The sequence below is a fragment of the Hyaena hyaena genome, unplaced genomic scaffold, assembly GCF_003009895.1.
Source record: "Hyaena hyaena isolate Hyena2069 unplaced genomic scaffold, ASM300989v1 scaffold_29, whole genome shotgun sequence".
Taxonomy (NCBI): Eukaryota; Metazoa; Chordata; class Mammalia; order Carnivora; family Hyaenidae; genus Hyaena; species Hyaena hyaena.
Window position 1 is genome coordinate 1,163,137 of NW_024080661.1, and position 10,698 is coordinate 1,173,834.

Below are 10,698 nucleotides of genomic sequence, written 5' to 3' on the forward strand. Positions count from 1 at the left end.
TACATTGTTTTAGATTTCTTTCTTAATGCTTATTTATTTTTGAGAGAGAAAGAGAACACGAGCAGGGGAGGGGCAGAGAAAGAGGGAGACAGAATCCAAAGCAGGCTCAGGCTCTGAGCTGTCAGCACAGAGCCAGACGCAGGGTTCGAACCCATCAACAGTGAGATCATGACCTGAGCCAAAGTTGCCCACTTAACTGATTCACCCAGGTACCCCAGACAGTGTCTTGAGATTTTTAATAATATTCTGAGGGAAGGGAATGAAAAAAAAAATAAGCAAAATAATGTACAGCCCATTATTTAAGATTTTATTTTCTTAAGTAAACTCTACAACCCATTGTGGGGCTTGAATTTACAACCCCGAGATAGAGTTGCACACTCTACTGAGCGAGCCAGCCAGGCATCTGTCCCCCTTCCCCCCAACCCCACCAGTATCATTTTTTTTTAATTCCCTTTTCCTAAGTTTGTTTATCTTGAGAGAGAGCAGGAGCAAGGGAGGGACAGAGAGAGAGAGAGAGAGAGGATCCCAAGGAGGCTTCATGCTGTCAGCACAGAGCCCGACACAGGGCTCAAATCCACGACATGAGATCATGACCTGAGCTGAAATCAAGAGTCGCTGCTTGACCGTCTGAGTCACCCTGGCACCCCATTAAAAGTGATACACTTTTTTACACTTAAATTGATTTTCTACATGAAAAAGATACACACAAAAAAATAGTTTAAGGTCAATTTTAAATCTAAAAGTGAAATGCAAAATTAAAACTTTAATTTTGAAAAATGTGCATAGGAAAGGGAGAGATTTCTTAAAACCTAAAAATTAAAAGATTAAGATTAAATACAGCTACATTTTTTAAAGAAAAATAAGGATAAAGCCCCATAGCCTCTATGTTAAAGAATAATTACAGCATATCACAAATCTCTAAAATTTTTACATCTTTAGACATTTTAAATAAGCAGTGATTTGATAGTTCAGTGGTCTTCTGGAGGCTTTCGTGTTTATTTTTTGGAAGAAAGAAGAAAAAGCCCAGACATATTTGTTTATTCCTCTGTCTCCGACTCCATCCCTTCCCCTACTCTCTATAAAGAGAGGACATTTCCCCCAAGAGGACCAAAACACCTGGAAAATTGAACAACACATAAAAATACGTACCCTTAAATTAGCTTTAATTTTAAGAAAAGGAAACAGTGAATACAATTTTAAATAAAAATGGATCGATGCACCCTGTGATCAGGCAGTTCTGCCTGGAGCAAGAGCGCCTTATCCATACGGGCAAGTTCTGTGCGTCACAGGCTTGGCCAGCCAAGCTGGGCTTGGGAGGCCGCGCCCAGGGTCCAACCACTGCTGCGGAGCAGGAAGAGCTGTGAGCCTGGGGGCTGCTAGCCTCCTCCCTAGGGGTGGGACAAGACACTTCACCTGGAGGCAGCTGAGGATTGAACAAGACCTCTGGTGGACACGGGCCTCCAGAGAACCAGGCCAGCATCTGTGTCCAGCTCTTGCAGTGGGATGTCCCTGGGCCTAGGTCAGAACCAGGTAGTAGCCATCTGGATTCTGCACTGAAAGCAGCGAAAAGGGCACCTCTGGGATGAGGCACGCCAACAGCCACTTCTGCTCCAAAACCAAGCAGCCTGCAGCACATCTGTCACACACAAGTGTTCTTCCTACCCCAACTGGAATCCACCTCTTGAGCAAGCCTCCCTCCCTCTGTAGTGTAGGAGGGATAGAGGGCAGGCATCTGAATAACCAGAAGCCAGCTGGTCAGAGGTGCTCTGCACCAGGTGATGTCTGGCAAGCATCTTCTGCCTTCTAGGACGGTGGGTGTGGGGCAGAAGAGGGCGGGGCCTTACCTTACCCTTTAATAAATTCCCTGACATAGAAACTGGGACATTTTTTCCCTTGTGAAAATGCATTTATCCAGTCCCATTTTTTCCTGAGCAGTAAACAGCTGTCTTGTAGTTACATGAATCTGTCCCTTGGACATAAAGGTGGCCTTCAGATGTTTACCAGTTGATTGGGACATAGCACACACCCTACCCCATCCCCAGCATACACACACCTTCAGGGAATCTTTTAATCTAATTTAGGAGATAATATAAACCCAATCTTACCCTTTCTAGAGCCTGTCAGACACACTCCTCTCCCTCTAAAACTCCTACCTTTTTTCACCACAGCCACAAAGTATGATTCATCCTTAAGATTCTGAACCACCTACAAGGGAGAAGGGGTCACTAAGACAATTCTGTTCTTAGAGGCAAACAGAATAAGCCAGGACAGGGAAACTGGGCCTGAGGTGGGAGAGTGTTCAAGGCCCTTGTGGGGCCTGGCAGAAAACCAGAGCTACTTTACCTGGTCACCAAGGAGAATGAGGAGGCCCCCCGGGCCCTGGTGGAAGAGGCGGTGGATCTGATTGGCTGGGAGGGCCAAGAGCTCAGCCAGTTTCCCCTTCAGCTCTACAACACTGAGTTCATCTAGAGAGATCTCTTGATAAAAGCCTGGGGGTGTGGGCAGCACAGGGCAGGGATCAGTTGGGGTCTGAGGTAGGAGGAAGGAGAGGGCAAAGTGACAGCCTCATTAGGGGGCTGGGGGAGGAAGGCATAAGGAAGGCAAGAAAAAGCGTATAAATCCACTTATTCCTCAGCTTTGGGAAAGTCTCAGGCTGAGGGGAGCCTTCAATTTAAAAAGGAGGGGGTGCCCGAGTGGCTCAGTTGGTTGAGCGTCCGACTTTGGCTCAGGTCATGATCTCATGGTTTGTGCGTTCAAGCCCCAAATTGGGCTCTGCTGAGATCTCAGAGCCTAGAGCCTGCTTCAGATTCTGTGTCTCCTTTTCTGCCCCTCCCCCTCTGGCGCTCTGTGTGTGTGTGTGTGTCTCTCTCCCTCTCAAAAATAAGTAACATAAAAAAAATTTTTTTAAAGGGGGAGGGAGACCTACATATGAATGAAACCCAAATACAATAACAAGATCATAATGTTCTAACCCCACACACTACCAATGACAAAATCAGACGGGGTTGGGAATTAGAACGTGGAGAAATAAACCCAGGAGACATTATGGAAGGAGAGAACTAATCTGGTCATGAAGACAGGAATGCCAAGGAGGGCATCTTGGGTCCCAGGAGTGATGAAGCATCGCCCTCTCCCCAGGCCAGAAGAGGTTTCATGTAGCCACACCTGAATTTCTTGCCTTCTGGAGAGAGGTCAGAACCTCACCTGAGTCAGGGTTCTTAGGAACCTCGTTCTCTTGCCTAGAGGCCTCCTGGGCCACATACAAAGTCAGCCGGTGACGGATGGGCCTGGGCCAGGAAAACAGTGTACGTATCAGCACTTCATACCTAAAGTAACAGGCCCCCCCCTGGGGGGACCCCACCACCTCCCAGGTCTCCAGGGAGGGAGGTCACCAAACGTTTCCTAGGCATTTAATGAATGCTGGACCCTGAGAGGAGAGAAGATGAGAAAAATCCATCTCTGTCCTCAGAAATTGACTGATGCAGATGGGATGGCGGCAGAAAAAGGAAGTCCCAGGAGCCTAACTTTTTAGCCCATCCCTACCAGTCTTCCTCTGTGACCTCAGGTAGGTAGGTCACTGTCTTTGGGCCTGAGTATCTTCCTCTGTAAAAAGAGGGTGTGGGACTAAGTGGTCTTCAGGGACCTTCCAGCTTGAACAGTCCATGAGACACAACCACAAGCTGAACTTGGTAAATGCCACTACAGAGGGAAAGAGATCCTGGTTGGCAGGGCCCAGCACCTGGCTCTAAGAATATTGAAAAGGCGGATCCCATCGGCAGCCCCGCATATCTGGATAAGGTCCCGGCGGGTAAGCTTCAGCAGATCAGTGCCTGCAGAGTCAGACAGGGCCAGATTGAGAGAAGAGTCCCAGGATCAGGGATGGCAAGGGACACAGTCCAACATTAGTCTACAAATAGCCCTAGTATGTTCAGACATGGGGGTCAAACTTGGATTCAAATCCCAGTTCTGCTACTTGCTTGTTAGCTATGTGTCTTTGGGCAAGTTATTTAACCTCTCTGAGCCCTCTCCTCATAGGTAGTTTATAAATTATATGGGATAATACATGGGAAGAGACCCTAGCAGACATAGTGCCTGGCAACTCTTAGTCCTAACTAAAAGTTAGCTGAAGAGCACACAGCAAGCCAGGACCATAGGCAGGCTCCCTGCCTGAGTGTCCTGCCCCCAGGCCCCCACAGGTATGGTCCCTGCCAGACGCCAGCCTCACCAGTGAAATTGGCCAGCATCCGGCAGTAGCTGGAGAACCGGTGCCGGTGCAGCCACTGCTGTGTCTCTAGGATGGAGGCTCCAGGGTTCAGATCCTGAGGCATAAAGAGGGCCATCCGGGTATCACCGTGGACCCATGAACTTGAGCAAGGGGCAGGAGAAACACAGCCCTTGCCCTTGGGGGCCCCCGGTCTGAAAGCCTAGGCTGGCTCATCCTGTGCGTGGCAAGAGCCCAGTCCTATCAGGAAGTTTTGCCATCTGTGGCCATACAGCCTCTGTCCACCAGGGGGCAGAGCCACCCTATTCTGGAGGGTGCGCTAAAGCTCTGGGAAGGGTTTGAGAGAGAGGTTGGGGGACTGGAAAGCGAAGACGCACCTCAGCGGAGCTGCCCCCCAAGGTGTCCAAGGCGAACGGCGGCGAGGAGCAGGGCCTGTGGGGGAGCAGAGGGACAGCAGTGCAGCCCGTCCCCAGCCCCACCCACCCTTCCCTGGCGTGCAGAGCTTGCTGGCGTTACCCCAAAGGGCACAGAGCTGAGCCTCTTCCCCTCAGCTGCGCCCTCAATCCTGCCCCTCCCCGGATGCCCGGGCTGAGGAGCCCTTCTCTGCACGCTCGCCCCAAAGGGCCGAGAGGTGCCCATCCCGCCTCACCTCTCCGGGGACAGGCGCTTGCAGGAGTGGGGAGAGGTCAGGGCAAGAGGGCTGAGAGGCGGGTGGGGCCCTGCGCTGGGATCCGGCCACGGTGAACACTGCGGGCCAAACAAGCAGCAAGGTGCAGCTCATACATTCCGAGGGCGCTGGGGGCTGCTCCCTCACCCCTGCCGGTTGAGAGCTGACCAGAGGCCTGCCCGGGGCCAGACTCGGTCCCTGCCCGAGGAGTCCCCGACGGGTAGACCAGATTCCACTCAGAGGAAGAGCGTGAACTAGCCTGCAGGTGTGGCTGGGGGAGCTGGGGAAGGCTTCCAGGAGCCGAGGCAGGGGGGGAAGTGCTCCAGGCGGAGGGGGCAGAAGTGAGGTGGGGCGATGGCGAGTGCTGGGGAGGCAGCCTGGAAGAAGCTAAGCGCCTGGGTCTTGAACAACAAAGGTGCAGCGTGTCCTTGCAGAAAACAGGTGGAATCCCTGGGGGACGGGATGATCCTGGAGCAGCCACCGCCCTCAGGCCTCAAGGGCCCCATGTGTACAGTGAGGATCCTTCCTCCCAATCCACGTTCCTACCCCCACCGCCGGAGCACACACCTCCAGGAAGACCGTAGTCTCACTGGCAGCCTGATACTTGTCTCTCTCGTGCAGGGGCTGTTTCTCAATCTTCTCCCGGTCGGTTTTCAGTTTCCGGTCAGCTCCTTTGGGCTACCGGAGAGTGACAAGGGAAGCGCAGAGCACCGCCCCCTTTACCCGCCCACTTCCCGTTGCGGATGGGGCTCTAAGAAAGAGATCAAGCCCCATCCCTCTGTCGTACGGAGAGGGGAACTGCTAGCTTAGGGGACGCCACAAAGCAGGACTGGCACCCACACAGCCAGGCAGGCAGGGTGACAGCCCCGAGAGGGAGGGGGCAGAAACCTGCCTGTACCTTGAACACCTTGATGAGGCAGCCAGCGGAGTGCAGGTGCTCAGGCGGCAGCTCCTTGTCACTGGGCTTGAAAGTGTCAATCTGGAGGCGGAAGGGAACACCTTTCTCCCCACCTTTTTTCCGAGGAGTGAACTCGGTGCTGATGCAGTGAACCTGAGGCGAAGAAGCAAAGAGAAAGCAAGGTGATTAGAGGTGCTACCCAATCCAAGAAAGCCCACCTAACACCTGTTACCTGCCTGTCACCTGTCAGCCTCTTCTACTAGAAAGTCCTTTATCTGAAATTCAAATTTAATTGAATGTCCTGTATTTTACTTGCTAACTCTAACAGCCTACTCCAGGAAGCCTTCCTGGCTTGCACCATACACAGGCCGCAGCCTCTGTGTTCTGCCTGATACCAGGATTTCAAGGGCAAGCAGGGTCTTCCCCTCTGTTCACCCCTACTGCCCACGATAGCCCTCCCACACAGCAACTTGCCATCCCCAACCAGAGTTTATTTCTTTTGTGTGTGTGTGTGTGTGTGTGTGTATTTATTTTTGAGAGAGAGACAGAGAGAGTGAGTGCAAGTGGGGAGGGACACAGAGAGAGGGAGGCACAGAATCCAAAGCAGGCTCCAGGCTCTGAGCTGTCAGCACAGAGCCCAATGTGGGGCTCGAACCCACAAACCATGAGATTATGACCCGAGTCAAAGTCAGACGCTTAACTGACTGAGCCACTCAGGCACTCCCAGAGTTTATTTCTTAAAGCATAATTTTATTAGGTTCTTTCCCTTGTTCAAAATCCTTCAGTAGCTCGCCGTGGTTATGGGTTGAGAAGCAAAGTTCCTAACCCTCACATTTGAACACCTGAAAGAGTCAAGTCAAGCCTTTCTGCATGGCTGCTGTCTCTCACCCATCGAACACACTGCCCCACCTAGCCAGCCTAATCATGACGCCCAACACGCTTGCATAGTTCTCCCTATAATCTTCTACCTGGAAAGCTCTGCCCGCTCACATATAAGCCAAGAGGTCTCATTACAGGGTAGAGTTGCCAGTTAAAATACAGATGCCCAGTTAAATTTGAATTTCAGATAAACAACAGGTAAATTTTTTTATGGTATAAATATGTCCCAAATATTTCATGGGACATTCTTCTGCTAAAAAGTTCTTGGGACGCCTGGGTGGCTCAGTAGGTTAAGCGTCCAACATCAGCTCAGGTCATGATCTCGCAGTTTGTGAGTTTGAGCCCCGCATCAGGCTCTGTGCTGACAGCTCAGAGCCTGGAACCTGCTTCAGATTCTGTGTGTGTCTCTCTCTCTGCCCCTGCCCTGCTCATGCTCTGTCCCTCTCAAGAATAAACATTAAAAAAAAAACTCCTTTATCTGAAATTCAAATTTAACTGAGTGTCCTGTATTTTATTTGCTAACTCTAACAGCCTACTCCAGGAAGCCTTCCTGGCTTGCACCACACACAGGCTGCAGCCTCTGTGTTCTGCCCGATACCAGGATTCCAAGCGCAAGTGGGGTCTTCCCCGTTCACCCCCACTGCCCATTATAGCCCTCCCACAATCCTGCGAAGAACAGTTAAAGGGTCTAACTTTATAGGCGCAGAAATGAAGGCTCCCAGAGATCATGTGACCTGAAGAAGGCCACATGAGGGAGTGGTGGGAGAGAAATTGTGCCACATCTGCCTGACTTCCCAGTCCAGGAGCTTAGACCATAGCGAGCACTCAAAAAAGTGACATACAGGTGACTTTTGACAGTATTGTTGGATTGTAAAGGGAATCTATTCAAGACAATGTAGAGAACACCGCAGTGGTGTAAAGAAGGGTACAGGCAACCCCCCCGCACCGCCTCTCAGAGGCAGACTGTTAACGGGCAAGGATTGTTTCTTCCTCTCCTCTGGGGAAGAAAAAAGGAAAAAGAGAAACAACTTGGGTTTACACACACATGTTTTTATTTTTATAAAATGGAATTCAAACCTTAAATAGAAGTTTGTCTTCTACATTCTCTTTCCTTCTAGGAAAGCCAGTTTCTCTTGTTATTACACATCATTTTACTGGCTACGTAATTTCCATTGTAAGCCTGCACTAACACTTATGTAAAAATCAATCCTCTTCCTAAAAAAAAACAATTATCTTCCAATGGGCAATTAAGATCTTTTAATAGGAGAAAGAGAGGTTTCCTAGGAAGAGCCGGTCAATATATCTTCGTGTACTTATTGAACACTGCTATAGGATAAGTTTTTGAAATGGAACAGCTGGGTAAAAGGGTAGAAACATAAGATTTAATAAATTTTGCCCAAGTGCCACTCTACCCACAGAATGAGTGCACTAATTAAGTCTGCCAGTCATACATATACATAAACATTTAAATTAGCATTTTCTTTTTTATATAATTTTATTCTTTTAAGTTCATTTTGAGAGAGCGAGAGAGAGCACAGGTGAGTGGGAGAGAGGCAGAGAGAAGTGGAGAGAGAGAATCCCAAACAGGCTCTGTGCTGGCAGCACACGGGCCTCCGACCCACAAGCTGTGTGCGATCATGACCTGAGCCGAAATCAACAGTCAGATGCTTAACCTACTGACCCACCCAGGCGCCCCTAATTAGCATTTTCTGAAGTTCTGTCTACATGTATTGGCAATTTGCATCCTTGTGTAAATTGTCTGCTTGTAACCCTTTGCCTATTTTTCTAGTGAACCTTCATCTCTTTTTTTCTTATTGATATATGAGAACTTTTTATCTATTGAGGATATAACACATTATATGTAATTTATGGCAACTATGGTTCTCACTTCTCCTTTTAATTTTCCCTCTGTATTGCAGACCATTACTTTTTATGAAGCTAAATTCTATCCTGAGTTCTGTAGCTTCTTCCATTGCTTTAAGGTTTCACAAGGCTTTTCCTGTGGTAAGAGTCCATACACAGTCAGGCATATTTATCCTCAGGGTGCTTTCTGGAAGTGGCCTCTTAGTGTTCCCTCACCCCCACCCAAACTCACCTTCCTTTCCCACCTCGGCTGCTGCCGCTCCCATCTGACCTCGGGACTCACCTGCAGGAAGAGGGAGGTCCTCTTGGTCGGGTCCCAGTGAAACTCCACCGTGTTGAGTTGTGAGGGCAGCACTTGGGGTTCTATCACCCCCACGGACAGTGGCACATCTGCAGGCACCGGGTGGCAGACAAGGAGCAAGCCTCAGCCATCCCCGTCCACAAAGCCTTCCAAGCCAGAAAGCGGCCCCGAAGGGTCCCCCGTCCGTCCCCATTCACCGATGTCCAGGATGCGGTCCCCGGGCCGGCTCCACCTCCACCCGTCCAGCTGCTGCTGCTCCATGTACTGCAGGCGCCGGTCGTGGAAAACCACCCGCACCACGCTCTGTGAGCACAGGCAGGCACAGCTCACAAGTCAGGGGGTGCCTGGGCATCTGGGGACCAGTTCCCACAGCTGGGGTAGGCTACCCATCCCACCCTCAGCCCCACCTTGCGTCCCAGCCTTGGGGTTCATAAGCACTGAGATCACCGGGTCTGTGTCCAGATGCCCCCCTCCCTGCCACTCTCAAACTGTGAGACCACGGAAGTAATCCAGAGACCCTGAGCCTGAGTTTCCTTATCTGTAAAATGGGTGAGTTACTCCCTTTCTGCTCTTCGTCACTCTGTTTCTTTTCTTGCAGCACTTTTCAATTTGCAGTTGGTAAATGAGTTTGTAATTGCATATAGTTTGTGTGCTTACATGCTCCTCTCAGTAGAATGCAAGCCCCTGAGGAAGGGATCTACATTTGTCTCTTTACTGTTGAATCTCTAGCTCCTAGAACAGTTTCTGGCAATGAATGGGGGCTAAATATACACTTTTTTTTTGAGAGAGAGAGAGAAGCATGCATGCATGTGAATAATGCTATGTAAATATATTTCTAAATCCCGGATCTGCTACTTTGTGCCCTTGAAAAAATAGTTAACCTCTCTGTGCCTCTTTCCTCAACAAGTCCTGCCCACCAATGTGCTGCTGCGAAGGTAAAATGAAAAGGTGGACTTGAGAGGGCTCTGCTTGACAGTGACATCACAGTGATGACATTGGCTTCCTGCCCAGATGGACAGTCATACCCAACCCTTGCCCGTTCTGGGTGGGGAATGCACTTACCTTCAACAGCCGGGCCCACTGGGTACTATCACCCGGCTTGGGGTGGCAGAGCATCTGCACCTCGTAGGACTGGCCTGGGAGAGATCGAGGGGATGCGTGAGCCCCATCTCTGCCAGGCAGAGATGGCTCCTGCCATTCCCGTCTCACACTGGCCCGGTCTCCAGAGCTTACTGCCCCACGGAGCCCTTCCCTTCCCCGGGCCCGGCGTACCCTGGTTCAGGTAGGTGAGGGTCTCTTCCTGCTGCTTCACTGCTGGCGAGGTGGCTGCGCAGAGCACATACTGGAAGGCTGGGCCTGGAGGCTCCGAGCTGGGGATGCTGTGCAGTTCTTCCTGCTTCAGGTAGGGCAAGGGCAGGGGCTCCCTGCGAGGGAGAGGAGAGCCCCACCGGCTTTCTGCCCTGCCCATCCCCCACTCCCCTACGGGGACTTGACTCTCCTGCTATATCCTCCCGGGAGCCAAAGGTTCTGCAGCAAGCACCCCAGCAGCAGCCAGGGCCCAGAGTCCCCCATTCAACTCCTCTGGCTTCTGGGAAATCTAAGGTACCCATTTCAGATACTACCAAACATCTACAAAAATCTGCCATCGGGGCGTCTGGGTGGCTCAGTCGGTTAAGCATCCAACTCTTGATTTCAGCTCAGGTCAGGATCTCACAGCTCATGGGATTAAACCCAGAGTTGGCTTTGTGCTGGCAGAACCTGCTTGGGATTCCCTCTCTCTCTCTCTGCTCTTCCCCTGCTCATGCCCTAATGTTTAAAAAAACAAACAAACAAAAAAATCTGCCATCACTTACTTGTTTGCAGTCTCA

The 10,698-nt window shown here is 50.6% G+C and overlaps 1 protein-coding gene across 1 annotated transcript; it reads right to left on the reverse strand.

The window, feature by feature from the left end:
* Window positions 1-1,429: 1,429 nt before the first annotated feature.
* Window positions 1,430-9,946, reverse strand: LOC120229045 (transcription factor CP2-like protein 1). Its single transcript, XM_039227784.1, has 13 exons — window positions 9,893-9,946; window positions 9,028-9,133; window positions 8,813-8,919; window positions 5,788-5,940; window positions 5,457-5,567; window positions 4,872-4,969; window positions 4,600-4,654; window positions 4,226-4,319; window positions 3,740-3,830; window positions 3,205-3,287; window positions 2,344-2,489; window positions 2,154-2,205; window positions 1,430-1,553 (listed from the first exon to the last, which is right to left on the reverse strand). Exons 1-13 carry the CDS (start codon window positions 9,944-9,946, stop codon window positions 1,516-1,518), a joined length of 1,188 nt encoding a protein of 395 aa, XP_039083715.1. The 3' UTR covers window positions 1,430-1,515.
* Window positions 9,947-10,698: the final 752 nt, after the last annotated feature.